General features: G+C 44.1%; 1 protein-coding gene across 4 annotated transcripts in view; it reads right to left on the bottom strand.

The window, feature by feature from the left end:
• The window catches only part of ARID3B (AT-rich interaction domain 3B), a 63,623-nt gene extending 41,768 nt beyond the window's left edge, over positions 1–21,855 (bottom strand). For 2 of the 4 annotated variants that reach the window (XM_015142719.3, XM_015142720.3), the window contains exons 1-2: positions 21,651–21,855; positions 18,474–19,126 (exon numbers count right to left, since the gene is read on the bottom strand). In XM_015142719.3, the coding sequence (XP_014998205.3) occupies positions 18,474–19,049 (576 nt within the window). In that variant the 5' untranslated portion in view covers positions 19,050–19,126; positions 21,651–21,855. Of the gene's footprint in view, positions 1–18,473; positions 19,127–21,643 lie in introns of all 4 variants that reach the window. The other 2 variants (XM_077939871.1, XM_077939872.1) reach the window with 1 other exon arrangement.

Here is a 21,855-nt window from a genome sequence, read left to right as displayed (position 1 = left end):
AAACCACTGAGAAAAGATTGTTTTTCTCCTGTTCCATCTGGAAGGGAGCAAGAGGTAGTATCACTAGCCAGCTTCCCAACTGTGAGACCACAAGCTTCCCACTTGACCTTTTTCCTCATTTGTAAATAAAACAAACACATAAAGGGGATAATATTAGGACCTGCCTCACACAATGAAATGAAATAAAGTACTTGGCACATAAGAGGTCAAAAAGTCTTAGCTATTAAAAAACAAAAACAAGAAAACAAGCAAACAAAACTGTGAGTGAGGATAGTCTGATGTGAAGGAACGCCACCATCTCCCTCCCTCCTTCCCCAAAGAAAACCTCACATAGAAAAGCTGGATAACATTTAACACTCTACCCCTTGCACACATAGCTGAGCTTGAAACCCAGAAAGAAAGCAGAGTCCAAAGCAGCAGAAACAAAATGGTAGCAATCAGTGAGCAAGTGGCAAAGCTTAAGGGCTCAAGGGAGAACGTGACCTGAATAGGGTTCTTAAGAGCTGAGTGCTGAACTGAGAGCTGGAGACTGAATCAACCCCAAGAGAGGGGAGTCCAGGCTGTAGGCCCCTGCATGCCAGGAACCAGAACTGAAATAACTGCATAAAGCCAGAGGCCATGAGAGACTACATTCACTACCCGCCATAAACTGGGCCTAAAAACACTGCCCACCAGCCTGGCAAAGCTGCAAAGAACCTTGCCATCTGGCAGGAGACTCTTACTGAGGGGCTCTCACTAGGCACAGATGCAGGCTTCAAATTCACACTACCCAAACCAATGCAACTAGCTAAACTTGTGCAGCCCCAGCAGAGGGAAAAACAAAATTCCCCTTAGGAATGCTTCCACCATCCAAGGAACATGGGACTCCTACAGAAACAAATCCCCACTCAAAATGAATTTACACTGGAAAAAAAACAAAAACAAACCACTTCAAGAGGAAATAAATCATCATAAGGGAGACTAACATGACACAGGAAGAACCTGCACCCCAGGAATTAGAGATAATAATAGAATCCAAAAGCATCTTTAAAATAAGCATGTTTAAAATTAATGGCAGACTGTTGATACTTGTTGAAAGCTGATTAAAGAACACAGATGGTTCATTATCATTCTTTTTTTTTTGTATGTATGAAATTTCCATAAATGAGTTTTAGTAATTCCAAAATATAAAGTTTTAAAAAGTCAAAGATGTTCAAAGAGCTGAAGGAATAGAAACCATAGAGTAAAAACAGGCAGATTTTTAAATGCCAAAAAATTTACAAACACACACAATAATTGAGACAAACCATTTTTTAAAGAGCTATAAAATAGAAGAGAGAGAGCTGAAGAGAGAATTAGAAATTAGAAAATTAAATGTGAAAATAATCCTGAATGCAAGAGAATGACATAAACAGATAAGATTTTAAAAGAAAAGATGCACAGAAGATTGAATGAGAAGGTTCAAATACTTCTATTAGAATACTAGTTAAGAAAAAATAGTAACCAAGAAAAAAAAAAAAAAGACACAAACCAGATTGAAGGAGCGGACAGAGACCCAAGTGGAATAAAAGTAAGCTGAAAGGCCGGGCATGATGGCTCACACCTGTAATCCCAGTACTTTGGGATGCCAAGGTGGGCAGATCACCAGGTCAGGAGATCGAGACCATCCTGGCGAACATGGTGAAACCGTGTCTCTACTAAAAATACAAAAATTAGCCAGGCATGGTGGCGGGCACCTGTAGTCCCAGCTACTTGGGAGGCTGAGGCAGGAGAATGGCGTGAACCTGGGAGGCAGAGCTTGCAGTGAGCCGAGATCATGCCACTGCACTCCAACTTGGGTGAAAGAGACTCCGTCTCAAAAAAAAAAAAAAAAAAAAGGCCGGGCGCGGTGGCTCAAGCCTGTAATCCCAGCACTTTGGGAGGCCGAGACGGGTGGATCACGAGGTCAGGAGATCGAGACCATCCTGGCTAACACGGTGAAACCCCGTCTCTACTAAAAAAAAAAATACAAAAAAATAGCCGGGCGAGGTGGTGGGCGCCTGTAGTCCCAGCTACTCGGGAGGCGGAGGCAGGAGAATGGCGTGAACCCGGGAGGCGGAGCTTGCAGTGAGCTGAGATCCGGCCACTGCACTCCAGCCTGGGCGACAGAGCGAGACTCCGTCTCAAAAAAAAAAACAAAAAAAAAAACTATGTCGAAACCTAGAATAGCGTAGTTAAAGTGCAGAATAGCAGAGTCAAAAAGAAAACATCTTAAAAGCTACAAGAGAGAAAAAGATCCTCCCTACTCTCCCTACTCCCTTGGACACAACCATATCGAAATTAGGCCAATAATAACCTTGCAATGGCCCCTAAGTATTCAAGTGAAAGGAAGAGTTGCATGTCTCTCACTTTAAATCAAAAGCCAGAAAAAGATTAACAGGCTGACACTAGATTTCTCAACAGCAAAAACAGTTGCTAGGAGTCAATGAAATCTCATCATTAAAGATGCAGAGAAAAATAAAGGTCAACATAGAATCTAAAGCTATGAACAACTGTACAAAAGTGAGGGCAAAATAAAGAAAAAGATTTTTTTAAAGTTTCAAACATACCACAATTTTTTTTTTAAGACAGGGTCTCACTCTCCTCTAGGCTGGAGTACATGGCACCATCACAGCTCACTGCAGCCTCCATCCCTTGGGCTCAAGTGATCCTGCCACCTCAGCCTCCCACGTAGCTGGAACTACAGGCATGTACCACTCCACCTGGCTAATTTTTGTTGTTGTTGTTGTTAGAGACAGGGTTTCATGATGTTGATCAGGCTGGTCTTGAGCTCCTAGGCTCAAGCAATCCGCCTGCATTGGCCTCCCAAAGTGCTGGAATTACAGGTATGAGCCACCATGCCTGGCCCAAGACTTTATTACAAATAAGTCTCTGCTAAAAAAAAGTTAGTAAATAAAGAAAAAGGAGGCTGGGCATGGTCGCTCACGTCTATAATCCCAGCGCTTTGGGAGGCCGAGGCGGGCGGATCATGAGGTCAGGAGTCCAAGACCAGCCTAGCCAATATGGTGAAACCCTGTGTCTACTAAAAAATACAAAAATTAGCCGGACGTGGTGGTACACACCTGTAGTCCCAGCTACTCAGGAGGCTGAGGCAGGAGAATCGCTTGAACCTGGCAGGCGGAGGCTGCAGTGAGCTGAGATTGCGCCACTGTACTCCAGCCTGGGCAACAGAGTGAGACTCTGTCTCAAAAAAAACAAAAACAAAAACAAAAAAAGAAAAAAGTAAAAGGAAAGTGAGCCTAGAGGGAATGAGTGGGATACAAGTAATGATGAGAAAAGAAATGCATAAACTTGGTAAGTTTAAATAAATAATAACTGCTAGGGGAAAAAAACTAATTTGGGGAGGGGTTAAAACAAATTAGAACTAAAATACTGGCCACTGTAAACTGGAAAACAGGATTGGAGAGGTAGATGTTAAAACTAGAATTTCTAAGGTACCAATGTTTGAAAGCATAGCCACCTCATTTCTTTTTTTTTTTTTTTGAGACAGAGTCTTGCTCTGTCACCCAGGCTGGAGTGCAGTGGCGCGATCTCGGCTCACTGCAAGCTCCACCTCCCGGGCTCACGCCATTCTCCTGCCTCAGCCTCCCGAGCAGCTGGGACTACAGGCACCCGCCACCATGCCCAGCTAATTTTTTTTTGTATTTTTAGTAGAGATGGGGTTTCACTGTGTTCGCCAGGATGGTCTCAATCTCCTGACCTCGTGATCCACCCGCCTCGGCCTCCCAAAGTGCTGAGATTACAGGCGTGAGCCACTGCGCCCGGCCTGCCACCTCATTTCTAACAGCACGTGCTCACTTTGTCTCTGTCACATACTGGTAATTCTCATAGTATTTCACACTTAAAAAAATTACTACATCTGTTCATGGTGATCTGGGCTCAGTCATCTTTGATGTTACCATTGTTATTGCTTTGGAGAGCCTAGAATCACACCCATATAAGATATCAAACTTCACTGATAAATGTTGTATGTGTTCAAACTGCTCCACCAACCACCCTAGCTGTTCCTCCATCTTTCTCCCTCTTCTTGGGCCTCCCTACTCCCTTGGACACAACCATACTGATATTAGGCCAATTAGTAACCTTGCAATGACCTCTAAGTATTCAAATGAAAGGTAGAGTTGTATGTCTCTCACTTTAAATCAAAAGCTAAAAATGATTTAGTGAGGAAGGCATGTTGAAAGTCCAGACAGGCTGAAAGCTAGGCCACTTGTGCCAAACAGTTAGGCAAGTTGTGAATGCAAAGAATTCTTAAAGGAAATTAAAAGCAAAACAGCTTTATTACTGACATGGAGAATGTTTTAGTGGCCTAGATAGAAGATCATACCAGTAACAACATTTCCTTATGCCAAAGCCTAACCCTAACTCTCTTCAATTTTATGAAGGCTGAGAGAGGAAGTAAGCTGCAGAAGAAAGAGTTTGAAGCTAGCAGAGGTTGACCTGCGAGGATTAAGGAAATAAATCATTTCCCTAACACAAAAGTACAAGGTGAGGCAGCAAGTGCTGACATAGCAACTGCAGCAAGTTATCCAGAAGATCTAGCTAAGATCATTGATGAAGGTCGCAACACTAAAAACAGATTTTCAATGTAAATAAAAACAGCCTTATTTAGAAGAAGATGCCATCCAGGACTTTCATTGCTAGAGAGAAGTCAATGCCAGGCTTCAAAGCTTCAAAGGACAGAGTGACTCTCTTGTTTATAGCCTCACGCAGCTGGTGACTTTAAATTGAAGCTAGTACTCGTTCATCATTCCAAAAATCCTAGGGCCCTTAGGAATTATCCTAAATCTACCTTGGCTGTGCTCTGTAAATAGAACAAAGCCTGTATGACACCACATCTGTTTACAGGATGGTTCACTGAATATTTTAAACTCACTGTTGAGAACTACTGCTTAGAAAAAAGATTCTTTTCAAAATATTACTACCCATTGACAAGGCACCTGACCACCCAAGAGCTTTGATGGTGATGTACAAGTAGATGAATATTGTTTTCATGCCTGCTAACACTAAATATCCATTCTGCAGCCCATGGATCAAGGAGTAATTTCAACTTTTAAGGTTGAACTTACAAATTATTTAAGAAATACATTTAGTGGCCAGGTACGGTGGCTCACGCCTGTAATCCCAGCACCTTGGGAGGCCGAGGCGGGTGGATCACGAGGTCAGGAGATTGAGACCATCCTGGCTAACACAGTGAAACCACATCTCTACTAAAAATACAAAAAAAAAAAAAATCAGCCAGGTGTGATGGCACATGCCTATAGTCCCAGCTACTTGGGAGGCTGAGGCAGGAGAATGGCGTGAACCTGGGAGGCAGAGCTTGCAGTGAGCCGAGATCACGCCACTGCACTCCAGCCGGGGTGACAAGGTGAGACTCCGTCTCAAAAAAAAAAAAAAAAAAAAAAGAAGAAATACATTTTGTAAGGCTACAGCTGCCATACACAGTGATTCCTCTGATGGATCCGGGCAAAGCAAATTGGAAACCTTCTGGAAAGGATTCACTGTTCTAGGTGTCATCAAGAATATTTCATGATTCATGGGAGGAGGTCAGAATAGCAACTGGGGCCAGGCATGGTGGCTCACGCCTGTAATCTCAGCACTTTGGGAAGCTAAGGCAGGAGGATTGCTTGAACCGGGAGTTTGAGACCAGCTTAGGCAACACAGTGAGACCGTTTCTACAAAACATTTTTAAAAATTAGCTGGGCATGGTGACACATGCCTGTGGCCCCAGCTACTCGAAAGGCTGAGGTGGGAGAATCACTTGAGCCCAATAGGTCGAGGCTGCAGTGAGCTGTGATTGCATCACTGCACTCCAGTCTGGGTGACAGAGACCCTGCTTCAAAAAAAAAAAAAAAAAAAAAAAAGAGTCAATCGATGCAGCAAACTTCACTGTTGTCTTCTTCTATGAAACTGCCACAGCCACTCCAACCTTCAGTAACCAGCACCCAGATCAGTCAGAAGCCATCAACGTCAACGCAGGGCCTTCTACCAACAAAAAGATTACAACTCCCTGAAGGCTCAGATACTTGTTATTGTTTATCTCGTAATAAAGTATTACTTTAATTTTAATTGACAAATAATAATTATATATATTAATGAGGTACATAGTGTTGTTTTCATACACACAATGTATAGTGATCAGATCAGGGTAATTAGTATCTCCATCACCACAAACATCTATCACTTTTTTGTGCTGGGAACATTCAAGAGCAATAAAACATTTTAATTAAGGCATGTACTTTTTTTTTAGGTATAATGAATGCTACTGTATACTTAATAGACTACAGTATAAATATAATTTTTATATGGGAAACAAAAAAATGTGTGACTTATTTTATTGCAATATTTGCTTTATTGTGGTGGTCTGGAACTGAACCTGCAATATCTCTGAGATATGCCTGTAGTGTAAAAAGAATATAAATTAAATCTAAAAGTAATCAATAGAAGAATAAAAACAGAAAGTATAACTTCTACACCAGTAAACAAGACAAAGGCTAAATAAAGAAAACTCGATCAAATCAATATAAGACAGGAAAAGAGAAAACAAGAAAAGAAAAAGTATAATTAAATTGAAAATCCAAAATAAGAGGGCACGGCCAGGCGCGGTGGCTCATGCCTGTAATCCTAGCACTTTGGGAGGCTGAGGCAGGTAGATCACTTGAAGTCAGGAGTTCAAGACCAGCCTGGCCAACATGGTGAAATCCTGTCTCTACTAAAAATGCAAAAATTAGCCAGGTGTGGTGGTGCATGCTTGTAATCCCAGGCACTTGCGAGGCCGAGGCGGGAGGATTGCTTGAGCCCAGGAGGCAAAGGTTTGCAGTGAGCAGAAATCATGCCACTGCACTCCAGCCTCGGTGACAGAGAGAGGTTCCATCTCAAAAAAACAAAACAGGGCTGGGCATGGCGGCTCATGCCTGTAATCCCAGCACTTTGGAAGGCCGAGACAGGTGGATCACCTGAGGTCGAGAGGTCGAGACCAGCCTGACCAACATGGAGAGACCAGCCTGACCAACATGGAGAAACCCCGTTCTCTACTAAAAATACAAAACATTAGCCTGGTGTTGTGGCAGGCGCCTGTGACAGTGCCAGCTACTTGGGAGGCTGAGGCAGGACAATGGCATGAATCTGGGAGGTGGAGCTTGCAGTGAGCCAAGATCATGTGCCACTGCACTCTAGCCTAAGCAACAGAGCGAGACTCTGTCTCAAAAAAATAAACAACAACAAAAAAAATTAGCTGGGCGTGGTGGCGCATGCCTGTAATCCCAGCTACTCAGGAAGCTGAGGCAGGAGAATCTCTTGAACCCGGGAGGCGGAGGTTGCAGTGGGCCGAGATCGCGCCATTGCACTCCAGCCTGGGCAACAAGAGCGAAACTCCATCTCAAAAAATAATAAATAAATAAATAAATAAATAAATAAATATTAAAAAACAAAACAAAAAGAGGGCAGAAATAGATCCAAATGTATCACTAATCCTAATAATGAAATGGATTAATATACATTCTCTCCAAGTACACATGGAACATTTATAGAAACTAATCACACATAAAGCCAACAAAAAGGAGATCTTAAATTTCAGAGAATTGACACCACGCTCGTTTTCTAACTACAATGTAATTAAGCTATAAAATAATACTGGAAGAGATAAAACCCACATATTTGGAAACCAAAAAATACTTTTAACAACCCACGAGTTGAAGAAGCAATTAAAACTGAAATTATAAAATGTTTAGTACTAACCAACAATGAAAGCATTACACATCAGAACTTGTGGGGTACAGCAAAAGTGAGATCCAGGGAAAACTCTATAGCCTCGAATGCATTTATTAAGTAACAAGAATTGTGAAAAACATGTTCAACCTACAACTAAAATGGCTTAAAAACAGATCACACACAAATGAGTACACATAAAACTGAGGAAGAAATCTAAGTAGGATCAGTAGATGATATCAACATCAACATCCAGGCGTGACAGCATACTACACCTGTATATGCTGTTACCATAGGGAAACTGGACAAAGTGTACATGACATTGCTTTCTTTCAACTCCATATGAATGTATAATTAGCTAAATAAAAATTTCAGTTAAACGAACCTGGCCAAAATCCAAAACACTAATAATATCAAATGCTGGTGAGGATGTGGAGCAACGGAAGCTCATTCACTGCTGATGGGAATGCAAAATGGTACAGCCACTTTGAGACACAGTTGGGCAGTTTCTTAGAAAGCTAAAAATACTCTTACCACACAATCTGGCAATCACGCTCCTTGGTATTTACCCAGATGAACTGAAACTTTTATCTACCCAAAAACCTGTATACAGATATGTATGATAGCTTTATTCATAATTGCCAAAACTTTGAAGCAACCAAGATGCTCTTCAGTAGGTGAATGGATAAACTGCGGTATGTCCAGAAAATGAAATATTATTCAGCACAAAAAGAAAGAAGCTATCAAGTCATAAAAAACTAAGGAGGAAGCTTAAATGCACATTACTAAGTGAAGAAAGCCAATCTAAAAAGGCTACATTAATGAGCCCACCATATAACATTCTGAAAGAGGCAAAACCATAGACAGGAAAAGAATCAGGGGCTGCCAGGGATTAAGGAGGAGGGAAAGATGAATAGGTGAAGTGCAGAGAATTTCTAGGACAGTGAAACTACTCTGTGTGATACTATAATGGCGGATACATGTCATTACACATTTGTCAAAATCCATAGAATAGGCCAGGCACGGTGGCTCACGCCTGTTAATCTCAGCACTTTGAAAGGCCGAGATGGGTGGATCACCTGAGGTCGGGAGTTCGAGACCAGCCTGACCAATATGGAGAAACCCCGTCTCTACTAAAAATACAAAATTAGCCGGGTATGGTGGCACATGCCTATAATCCCAGCTACTTGGAAGGCTGAGGCAGGAGAATCACTTGAACCCGGGAGGCATAGGTTGCAGTGAGCCGAGATTGCACCATTGCACTCTAGCCTGGGCAACAAGAGCGAAACTCCATCTCAAAAAAATAAAAATAAAAACAAAAAATAAAAAATAAAAATTCCATAGAGTATACAGTATCAAGAGTGAACACTAAACTATGGATTCTGGGTGATAATGATGTGTCAATGTAGGTTCATCAGTTATAATAAACACACTACTCTGGCGCAGGATTTTGACAGGAGGTTGTGCGGTTGTGGGAGGAGGAGGGATATGGGAAATCTCTGCACATTCTGCTCAATTTTGCTGTGAACCTAAAACTGATCTCAAAAAATAAAATCTATTTTAAACAAACACAATGGAAGGCCGGGCACAGTGACTCATGCCTGTAAACCCAGCACTTTGGGAGACCAAGGAGGGTGAATTGCTGGAGCCTAGGAGTTCAAGACCAGCCTGGGCAACATGGTGAAACCCCCCCTCTACAAAAAATAACAAAAGTTAGCTGAGTGTGGTGGTGCGTGCCTGTAGTCCCAAGGAGGGACTGTAATCCCTAGGAGGCCAAGGTGGGAGAATCAACCTGAGCCCAGGAGGTTGAGGCTGAGGTGAGCCGTGATCTTGCCACTGCACTCCAGCCTGGGCAACAGAGTGAGATCCTGTCTCAAAACAAAACAAAACAAATGGAGCCTTTTGCATTTAAAAAGGAACAGAATAAACCATAGAAAGTGGAAGAAACAAATATTTGAGTGTCTACTATTTGCCATCACTGTTGGGTGGCAGGGTACAATGATAAGCAAAACAAACATGATCCCTATCCTCTTGGAGCTTATCATCTAGAGTAGAAATGAGATACCAAAGAAATAAACAAAAGAACCGAACTGCACAAATATAAAAGTATAATGTTCAATGACAGGGACATAACAGGAGAACCTGATCTACACGAAGAGTGAAGACAGTGCCTTTGAGGAAGTGATGGTTAAAAGAGCGACCCAAAGGCTGAGTAAGTTTGCCTAGACAAGAGTATTCTAGACAGAAGTACCAGCATATGCAAAGGCCAGGGTAGCTGGAGCACAGTGATAGATCAGGAGATTGTCAAAGATAAGGCTGGATCAGTAGGCAAGGGTCAGATCATGCAGATTTTGGATTTTATAATTAGAGCAACTGACATCATACTTGGAGGGCATTAACGCAGTGACATAATCTGATTTGATTTTTAGAAGATGGCTCTAGCTGCTGTGTAGAGCATGGATTAGAATGGGGGAGGGGGTGGGCACAGAAACCTGTTGAGAGCTATAGTGGTAGGTAGGTAATCTGGGCCAGGTAGGTGATGATGCAGAAAGCAGGAGTGGCAATACTCTAGATACTTAGATGAGACTGCTGCTAAGACTTGGTGATGGACATGAGGAGTAACAGAACAGCAGGTATGAAAGACAGTCAACTCTAAGGTTTTGATATGAATAAGTGGACAGAAATGCCGTTTACTGAGAAGGAAAATAAAGGAGGAAATAATTATAGGGGAGTAGGTTGGAAATCAAGAGTTCAGTCTCACAGGTATTAAACTTGAGATGCCAGTAAAACGTCTCAACAGAAATGCCAAGCAGGGAGTTGGGGATACCTTAGACTAGAAATGTGGGCTCAAACAATATACACTGGCTTATAGATAGTATTTAAAGCCATGAGAGTGAAACTGCTAAGGGAGAACATACAGAGAAGTAAGCTTAGTACCCTGCGGGAACTTGGCATTTCAGAGGCTGGACAGAAGACAAATAGTTGAAGAGATAAAGGAAAATAAACAGGTCAGTGCAGTGGCTCACACATGTAATCCCCACACTCTGGGAGGCCAAAGTGGGAGGACTGCTTGAGTCCAAGAGTTCAAGAGCAGCCTGGGCAACATGGTGAGACCCCATCTCACAAAAATAAAATTAGTCAGGAATAGTGATGTATGCCTGTAGTCCCAGTTACTCAGCAGGCTGAGGCAGGAGGATCACTTGAGCTCAAGAGGTTAAGGCTGCAGTGAGCTGTGTTTGTGCCACTGCACTTTAACTTGTATAACAGAGTGAGATCCTGTCTAAAAAAGGAAGAAAGGAAGAAAGGAAGAAAGAAAGGCTGGCCGAGTGCAGTGGCTCACGGCTGCAATCCCAGCACTTTGGGAGGCCGAGGTGGGTGGATCACGAGGTCAGGAGATGGAGACCATCCTAGCTAACACACTAAAACCCCGTCTCCACTAAAAATACAAAAAATTAGCCAGGCTGGTGGCACGCGCCTGTAGTCCCAGCTACTGGAGAGGCTGAGGCAGGAAAATTGCTTGAACCCGGGAGGCAGAGATTGCAATGAGCCAAGATCACACCGCTGCACTCTAGCCTGGGTGACAGAGCGAGATTCCGTCTCCAAAAAAAAAAAAAAGAAAGAAAAAAGAAAAGGAAAAGAAAGAAAATAAGCATAAGCACAAGGAAGGATTATAGAAAGCAAAAGAAGAGAATGTTCAAGGAGGGAGTGCTCTGTATTCAATAATGCTAAGAAATCAATGAGGTCAGGGAAGGCTGGGCTTAGCAACATGGAACTTCTGGGACATGGAAGAAACAGATATCAGACTGGAGTGTGCTGAGGAGTAAGTAGGAGGTGACAAACGGAAATAAAGAGTAAAACCAATTCCTTTGAGAAGCTTTGTTGCAAAGAAGTGGGGGATAGTTAGGAACAGAAAAAAAGCTGGCAATAATGTGCAATCAGGAGGATTTTTTAAAGTCTCTCATTTCCTTGTTAACAACTGACTCAGGTAAAATTTAAGATTAAAGAAGGTTTTTGTTATTTGTTTGCTTGTTTTTAAGTCTGGGAGAGAGAAGATGCGTAAAAGTGGAAAAGGCCTGGAAGAGAATGAGCCCAAAGAGTCAGGAAATGGAGGGTTCACTGATGGAGCAAGTCCCTGGAAACCTGGGAGGGGATGGGATCTGGGACACGTAGAGAAATTAGCCTCTGGTGAGAGGGATAAGGACCCAAGTCAAGTCAGTGATTGTGTATTTATAAGGACTTAGTATCCATAAAGCTTACTTCTACTTAAAGAACAATACACACATATCCCTATGCTAATATGTAAAGATACAGCTTCAGAAGTGCCATGGTTTAAGCTCACATAATCCTGAAAGGTTTCAGACAACTTCAGAACACCAGAGTATGGTCATGGCTCTAGAAAACCTGAAAAGCAGTTGTTTTAGAGTAGTGGGTAGGATTTATGGAGCATCTTACCTACAAAGGTCATAAAGACTGAAAAATTATGATTGACCCTTCAACATGGATTTGAACTGCCTGGGTCCACTTATATGTAAACTATTTTCAACCAAACTTGGATCAAAGACAAAATTTACGGGATGTGAAACCCATGTATATGGAAGATTGACTTTTAGTATATCTGGGTTCCACAGAGCTGACTGTAGGACTTGAGTATGCTTGAATTTTGGTATATGTGGGACCAATCCCCTCCATATGAGGGACAATAGTAGCTTCAAAAAGGACTTAGGTGTTGAAGAAAATTCGCCCTAACCTTTATATGGTTGTACACATCTTGCAAAGCTCTTTCACACTCATATTTTTCTTCTACCTTTGTAATATCCTTAAAATCACTTCCTGAGGATAGTGGGAGAGGATTATCATCCTCTGGAATAGATGTATGCATGGGTTCAGACAGGCAGATTAGAACACTTGTCCAAAGTACTAAAGCAAGCAGGTGGTGGAAGTAGGGTCTTAATCCACATCCTCTGGCTCCAAAACCAATGCTGATTTAATAATTAAATCTGTTACTAGGTAACAAGTCTGCCAAGTATTTACACCTTAACTTTTTGGGGTTAATGTCTAGAAGGGCAACCAAGCTCTCTTATACATCACCAATGATATCAGGGAGTGCTGGGCTGAAAGAATCACTGATAGAGTCAAATAAGAGATCTCAAGTTCTAGGCCCCAAACCTTTCCCAAGTGACAGTCTGTTCACCTAGATGACTAGAGGAAAGACATGAGCTTGGCACAGATATTGAAAGCAGAAGTCAAGAAAATTCAAGGTTGCCAAACTCTCAGTTACTGAGACCGAAACACAAAGGAACAGAGTCTCTGGCACTGTCTGATGATAGCGAAGCTTATGTTCTCTTTCTGGTAACAATCTAGAGCACGGTTTCTCAACCTTGGCACTACTGTCATTTTGGACCAGATAACTCTTTGTTGTTGGGGGGCTGTCCAGTGCATTATAGGATGTTTAGCAGCATCCCTGGTCTACCCACTAGATGCCCATAGCACACTACCCCCTGCTCCAGTCATGGCAATCAAAAATGTCTCCTGACATTGCTAAATGTCCCCTGGGAAGGGGCGGGGGTCACCTCTAATTGAGAACCACTCAACTAGATGGATTCCACTGTGACTGTAGAAGGCAAGGGCATGCAAGGTAGCTCTACAAAGAACATGAGGAAAGCCTACGAACATTTTCTTTTTTGGGCAATAGTTTGCACAGTTTTTTAAAAAAGCCTCAAATGTTCCATAGTCATGCTGTATCTCTTCTTTTTTCTTTTTCTATTTTTTTTTTTTTTACACCATCTCACTCTGTCACCCAGGCTGGAGTGCAAGTGGCGCGATCTCGGCTCACTGCAACCTTCCTGTAGTTGGGACTACAGGCGTGCGCCACCACACCCAGCTAATGATAGTCATGCAGTATCTACCAAGAAAAGTAGGCCTATCCCAAGAGACCACACCTTACTTAGAGGGATGGCTTCTGGACACCAGTCAGTCAGTCAGTCATGACATTAGAAGAAATGGACAGCAGTCTCCACTAAATGCCCAGTAGGAAGTCGCCTCTCACAGTAAGATGAGACTGATTTTGCTCATGGTTAAGAATAGGGAAAAAAAAAAACAAACAAAAAAACAAAAAACTGAAACTCCCTCTTCTCAAATCACATTCCCTTTGTCTCCCAGTGCCCATCTAACATGGCAATTCTTCCCATTTGCCATGGAGCTTCCTTTGCTCCTGTACTGCAGAGGTGCTTCTCCAACAAATTCAGAGAGAACCCACGCAGCTGTCATGAGCTGAGGGTGCCCCAAGCAGCCAGGAGGTGTTCGAAATTGGTAATACCCTGTCCTTGTTAATATGTGTGATTAGCAAGCTTTAGGATGTTAGGAATTCTTTAATTGCAAATATTCTGAAATTAAACCCTCCATTCTAGAAGGCAATCACAAAACAAAATCTTGTAAAACATGCTAGAAGGGGAAGGGTAGAGGAGGGGGCCAACATTTATTGTGCAATGGCTCCCAGTGCTTTGCACTGAATTGGCTGTGAACTTATGTTAAGCCTGTGGTTGGATCACAGCCACATGCAGTAACCAAAGTGACTGCCAAAGTATGCAGAAAATCATACACACGCACCCTGGCCCCACATGTCTGTCAAGCCATCTTTCTTCTTTCTATTCTATCGAAGGGGGTTTACATCAGTAACCCAGCTCTACCAATGGGCTCAAGACAGACCTAGCCTGTACTGCCTGAACCACCCTCTACCAGAGGGAGAGAACACCACCCCCAAAAGGCCAGCAACATCTGCCAGTTGGCTATATGATCTCCTTTGAGAAAATGAACACTCAGTTCTTTGTCTGTTTTCTTGTTTTACAATTATTTACTCTGCCCATAGGAATCTGATGGGTTTTAGAACACTCGACTCAATGGTGTTATCCATCTTCCCATCACTGTGGTGTCAGAGAATAATACCACACCCTAACAATCCAGACCTTGAGAAGCAAATATTTTCTGAGAGTTTCTTCAAAGAGAATGCACGAAATAATTTTGACTTTACATGTTCTAAGTAAGGGATTTCAGATGCAAAGAATAATCTCTGGAACCCTTAAGCTTTCCCAGTTTCACTTTTCAGTTGGCAGATGCCTGTCCTCCTTTACCCTAAAATCTTGCAAAATACTTTTGGGTATCTCTGTTGGTTTGCCAAGCTATGCTATGCTGTAGACAAAATTAACTTTTTAAACTTTGGCATGTGAATGTTTGAAACAAAACCGTTTTAAAATATCTCTGCCATAGCACAGACTGGGTGGCTGGGCTCCAGTAGACTCAGGACAGAATCAAATTACTGTAACCCAAGTTCCAGTCCCCCTTGAGGTTCCCACACTGCCACTGCTAGACCTGAACTCCCTGAGAGAGAAACATGCCTTATTTCATACAGCACAGGTCTGGCACAAAGAAGCCTTTGTAAAAGTTTGTTGTTTAAAAGAACAAGATGGATGCTGTATCACATTAACAGTAAGATCTGTGTCAGGGTGGGTGCGGTGGCTCACACCTGTAATCCCAGCACTTTAGGAGGCCAGGATGGGCGGATCACTTGAGGTCAGCAGTTCGAGACCAGCCTGGCCAACATAATGAAACCCTGTCTCTACTAAAAATACAAAAAAAAAAGTTAGCCAGGCAATGGTAGCATGTGCTTGTAATCCCAGCTGCCAGGGAGGCTGAGGCACGAAAATCGCTTGAACTTGGGAGGCGGAGGTTGCAGTGAGCAGAGATCATGCCACTGCACTCTAGCCTGGGCGACAGAGCACGCTGTGTCTCGGGAAAAAAAAAAAGATCTGTGTCAACTGTAAAGGTCTTTGTAATTGTTGCTGGAGTAAGGGATATTCTATTTTCGCACTCCATTAAGTTACATAAAGAAAAGATTGTGAACAACAAAACAAGCCAGTCTAATCATTTGTAATAGTTTCTACAAGCTCTCCCCAAGAATATTATTTTTGGTCCTTCTAAAATATAACTAAAAAGAAAAGTTTTAAAATCCCCCAGCACATGATTTATTCCTTTAAAAGTAGGATTTATAGACAAGGAGAGCACAGACCAAATCAATGTTAAAACTTAAAGAGGAAAAAGAGGTGCACATGTGAGGGTTTAAGTCATTGCTACCCAAAGCCCCCCTATTTCAGTTCTTGATCTCCAAATCCTGGGGGAAGGCAAATTTCTGGTGATGGATTATGCCTCAGCTACTCTGGTATTTATAAAACATTTTGGCAGGTGCTCTGCCAGGCAGTCTATAATTAGTGAATATGCCTCAGAAACATAAAGTGAATTCAAAGAGTTTCAAATGCCAACAGCCAGCCCCCTGAATACTGAGCTAAGTGTCACAGGGCTGCCACCATCTAGATAACTTGGTGCTGGGTGCCCTGCCACGGTGTACACATGTGCACATGCACACACCAGTTCTGAAGAGTCTTTTTTTAAACCTCTAATGGCTTGACCTCAACACCTGCTACACTTCCTGAAGACAGGCTCTGGAGCTCCACTTGTTCCTCGCATGCGGCTGCACTTTCTAGGAACGACCGCACACACACAGACGCTGGCCAGCTGCCAAGGCGGGGGCAGCCCAGCCGCCTTGGGCCTGAACTTTCCCAGCGCTGTCAGGGCAGGATCCCGCTATGAGCTGACTCAGCGGCCGGTATGGAACTCTGCCAACCACACAGCAGTGCGGGGGCAGCCGGCAACTCACAGATGTTTTGCTAAACCAAAGCAATCAGTGGGAGGCGGGTCTGGGCTGGCGGCCAGGGTGCTGCTGTCGTGGAAGTTGGGATTCTCTGATTCTAGCCCTAGCTCTGCCACTATCTCCCTGGGTGATGTGAGCGAAAACCTCTGTGTATCTCAGTACCTCTCCCACTTCAGAGGCATGTCTGTGTGATGCAGGAGACGGTGGCACTGTTTACATAAAATAGCTCCCCGGGCACTATTACCTACCATGTGCCTGGCACTGGACAGGCTTTCACGTGTGCTAGTTCGGTTAATCCTTACAACATCCGTGGGAGGCACTGGCATCCTTTTTATTTCACAGATGAGAAGACACAGGCTCAAAGCAACTCAGAGCCCTACTAAAAGATCACAAGGGCAACATTTGGAAGTGATGGGATTTGAACCCCACTTCTGGCTGCAAACACTATTGTTGTAAAACTCAGATCTACTGAGTACAGACCTCCAAGATGTTTGATTTTTCAGGTTCCAAAGGACCTTTCTTACATGACTTCTCAGTTGCCCTGTGAAAACTCACAGCTTTTCACAAATGATTTCTAAACAGTACCACTGGATCACAAGAAGTGTGTGTGCTTCTGCAGGGTACCCATGAACTCCCTTCCTAAGCACCAACAAGTCACTTAACCTGGAACAACTTATCAGCACTCCCATCCTTTGGGCAAGGAAAAACTATATTGTGGGTCACAAAGAGAAGAGGAATCACAAGTCAAAGGCTTGGTTGAGAACAGATTCCCTAGGCTCCACCCTCCAAGATAATTCATTAGGACTCTGCAATCTGTATTTTTTAAAAAGCTCCCTCAGCCATTTGGAAGTCACTTCAGCTTTCCTTGACTAAAAAGGAAATTTTGAGGTCTACCCTTCCCTGTTGTCAAGGGGATGATGTAAGAGTGAAATGAAATCATGTCTACAAAGGCTCTCTTTTGGAAAATATACGCAACGCAAGTGCTTCTTGTCAGCTGTGTTTAGCTCCAAAACAACCAACTGTCCTTAAGAGGGTTAGCCTGGAGCTAAGAAACTGTTTTAGGCAAGAATGTTCTTTTACATTACTATTAGAAAACATTATTATTAGAAAAGCTGTAATTAGTCATACATCTCATTTTAGATATTCCTCACAACACTGTTGCAACTTCATCTTTCCTTTAAAAAACGAGATTGTATTGACATTCTTTCACATCAAACTTGGAAAAACCTATATTAAGAGTAACATACGGCCGGGCGCGGTGGCTCAAGCCTGTAATCCCAGCACTTTGGGAGGCCGAGACGTGCGGATCACTAGGTCAGGAAATCGAGACCATCCTGGCGAACACGGTGAAACCCCGTCTCTACTAAAAAATACAAAAAACTAGCCGGGCGAGGCGGCGGGCGCCTGTAGTCCTAGCTACTCGGGAGGCTGAGGCAGGAGAATGGCGTAAACCCGGGGGGCGGAGCTTGCAGTGAGCTGAGATCCGGCCACTGCACTCTAGCCCGGGCGACAGAGCCAGACTCCGTCTCAAAAAAAAAAAAAAAAAAGAGTAACATACAGGGCAGGGGCAGTGGCTCATGCCTGTAATCCCAACACTTTGGGAGGCCACGGTGGGCAGATCATGAGGTCAGGAGATCGAGACCATCTTGGCTAACACGGTGAAACCCCATCTTTGCTAAAAATGCAAAAAATTAGCCAGGCGTAGTGGCATGCGTCTATAGTCCCAGCTACTCAGGAAACTGAGGCAGGAGAATCACTTGAACCCGGAAGGTAGAGGTTGCAGTGAGCTGAGATCATGCCACTGCACTCCAGCCTGGGCGACAGAGACTCCATCACAAAAAAAAAAAAAAGAGTAACATGCATTTCATTGCTTTAATGAAGAAAATATTAAATAAGAAAAAAATCCAAAGTCTATTCATGTCTAGGCTGTCGGTCACTGAAGTGGGATGAGAAGGCACAGACTGGCACAGCCCCTGACCCTGTCAGTCCATTACCCCTCTCCAGCCTTTAAGAAGAACAAATGACCTCCAATACCAGAAAGACTGACCTGCTTGAGCTGCTCATCCAGATTCCAATTTGGCTGCCCTGCTGTGGAGACAGAAGGTGGGGCCTTGGAAGCATCTTTGGTATGGTCTTCTTTAGCTTGTTGTCCATGTGGTGGCAGCCCTGGTGCTGGAAGTAGATTAGACATGGGTGCCACTCTGGGATCTTGGCGAGCTACTTTCTGCACATGAAAATATTTTGAAGCAGCCTGGGTTTCTTTCTCAGCCACCTCCGCAACTTCATCATCCCCATCCTCATCTTCCAAACCTCCATCCTCTTCCTCAGGCTCTGAGTTCACGTTGCCCCGTTCAAAGACTTGGGCCACTGCTGTGGTGGGTGGAACTCTGGCTAAGGGACCTAAGGGAGTGCTGCCAGAAGGCCTCCCAGGTGTGGCGGAAAGGAGAGTCGGCTGTGTGACCAGCTTTTGGGCATACAAGAACTGGGCTTCTCTCATCTGCTGGCCCTGCTTCTCTCTGGCATCCATCTGCAGAGGAGCCAGGTGTGGCTGCTTCTGTTGCTGCTGCTGCTGCTGCTGCTGCTGCTGCTGCTGCTGCTGCTGCTGCTGCTGAAGTGGTTCCATTATTGCCTCAAGCTTCACCCACAGAGTGGCATGACTCTGAACCTGGGCACAGCCCACCAGGCACACTGGGTCTAAACCTTAGTGATTAACAGAAACCACAAAGAAGGAGAGGGAAAAAACAACTATGTAAAACAGGTATAAAAAGGTTTCCTTTTCTCCAGTAGAGGGCCATGAGTTCTGAACGCTAAACATATGCTCCTAAACCTGAGTTTTAAGATGAGTGAGTGGTGGGGGTTTCGTGGGTGGGTAGGAAAAGGTGTGAAGAAGAGAAACAGGATCTAAGAGGGGAAATAGGGAATGAATCTCAGTAGTAGTAGCAGACTGTTGAGGGCTTTAAAAGAAGTACATCCAGCCAATATCTAGTCTGTTAACATGTGTTCTGATCTCTCTTCCTCTACATTATCAAACATTAATCTGTTACTGAATTAATGTCACTGAACATTAATTACTGAAAAGGTAACTGGGTTTGCTCTGTAGCAAAAGCTGTAATTATGCAAACAATAATAATAAAGGAAAAGAAGGGCCTACCTGCAAAAGAGAGAGTATGTTCCCAAGCCCACAGGAGAAAGATATCACCTCTGAGCTAGACACAGAACTATCAGGCAGACAGTTTTACTCTCATAGAAAAAGCAAGACCAAGCAAGCTGCTCTTGGGTTTAAACTTTTCAAATTTCCCTGATCAAATTGCCAGCCTGCTTGTTGAGTGGACTGAGCCATACTAACTGGATATTATAGCCTCAAAAAGAATCCAATTTCAACAACATGAAAGAAACACGCAAGGAGGCAAGAGTCTCAAATTGCGATCGTCACTCAAAAGCAAACGGGGGAATTCCTCTGGAGATTTTAAAGTTAATTAATTTGAAACAGATATCAACATTGTCTGAACAAGTTAATGCTGCTTCTTTTTTATAAACAGCCAAGTAAAACTCTTTACATCCCCTTTCTTTCTGATTCATTTCTACTATAATATTCTCTGACGAATACAAAAAGAAAAGGCTTTCGGGCCAAAAGCATTCTGGGGGCAGGTTTATCTGCATTCTTACCAATCAGTCTCCAAACACACATCACTTTCACACCCTGTTCTCCTTTAATTCCCCCACCTCTCCCCTGCAGGCCCTCACCCCCAACAAACTTCACTTGAGTTATGTTTCTTCAGCAAGTCTCCATAACTGAATGGATTACTATGCAAGGGCAAATTTTAGGTGAACAGGACTTGCAACATGGCGTACAATTTTGTCATCACATGAAAGAAGCTGCAGTGCACATGTTGGGACTTGATATCTGCATTGTTCCAGTGTTTTAGGATTGGGTTGAAAGACAAAAAAAGTGTCTTTAGCATCTTCAAAAATTCACGGAGAAGTAATCACATCTTTAGCAATAAAAACTGCTTGGATTTAAGATTTTTTTCCAGGTTAGAGTAAAAAAGGGTACAATTTTTAAAGCTAGGCCAATTAGTAGAGATTAAACATTCTCATTTTCTGTTTATCTTATAGCCCTGTTTGTGCCTTTTGTGTTCTGTGAAAGATTCGCATTCCAATTTGCCTCTTACTGCCTTTACTTCCTCTCTTGGCACTTTAGAAAGTGTGAGTTACGCTTGCAGCCATACTTTCATTCTGCTTTAGCTCTTCTTACAGTGTAAAAAAGCATGACAAGATTTACATCCACATTAAATTCAGTTGGCAAAAGTGTTCATTTAAAATGAAAACAATTTGGGTCAAAGAAAATTACAGAATAAAGCAAATAATTCGGTGTTCATTTTAAATGTCCTCACAGTCATTACAGTCAATCAATCACGATTGGAATAATTTATCAACCAAGTCCTGCCAGTCACTGAACAACTGCTTCTTGTCTTGTGGCACCATCTTCTCTGAATGCTGTCCCCAGCAGAGGGGGAGGTGTCCCTCCCACAGCCTCTTATAGTAAGACTGAGATGACTCAGTTCTACAACTCAATACACACACCCTCCCCCAAAGAGCCCATCTTCCCGCAGTCCCTAAGCAGCCAGCGATCCAAACAATGCCACCTGCCTACATTTGGAGAACTTATGTCTCAAATCTAAACCTCTTCATCCCTTCACATGGGCCCCTCCCCCATTTCCCCTAAAGTTCCCGGACCACCAAGCCGGGTGCAACGGACTGCCTGCAGCTTTGAACCCGGCCTGCCGACCATTCCCCTACCTTTCCTGCCGGATTCGTTTGGCCCCGGGCCCCTGTAAGCCCCACAGCCCACCTCCCCGGTCACCCCTGCACGCCTCCCCCCATTCTTTATTCACCTTCCCCCATTTAGCCCTATCACTTTTACCTCTACCAACCCTCCCAGTCAATCCGCTGGCTCTTCTCCGATGGCCCCCGCCCCACCTATCTGCGCCCACTCAGCTCCAGGGCCCCTCACCCTTCTTATCGCTTTATCTCAAATGCCCTAATGGGCACAGGGCGCTCGGGGCTCCCGCAGCGCTCTCACTTTCCTTCACGGTCCCCGCGCCCCCGGCCCGCGCCTTCCCCTCTCTCTCCACACCTGCCTCGGCTCCTGGCCTCGGCCCCTCCACCTGCCGCAGCCTCCCCTCCCGCCGTGCCTGACGGAGCCGGGACCCGCACCGCTTACCTGTGCGGGGCGCTCCGGGTTTTCGGGCGGCGGAGGAGGAGGCGGCCGCTCAGGCCCCGGCACAGCAGCTGCGTCTCGGACTCCTCCGCAGCCGGGGGCCACAGCCGGGGCGGGGCCCGCACCGGAAGCGGCGCCGCGGGGCCGGACCGCCGGCCAGGGGCGGGGGGCGGACGGCCGGCCAGGGGCGGACCGCGGGCCGGGCGCG

This window comes from Macaca mulatta, chromosome 7, assembly GCF_049350105.2.
Source record: "Macaca mulatta isolate MMU2019108-1 chromosome 7, T2T-MMU8v2.0, whole genome shotgun sequence".
Lineage (NCBI taxonomy): Eukaryota > Metazoa > Chordata > Mammalia > Primates > Cercopithecidae > Macaca > Macaca mulatta.
Note: the sequence above shows the minus strand (reverse complement) of the source record. Positions and strands in the feature narration are given on the sequence as shown.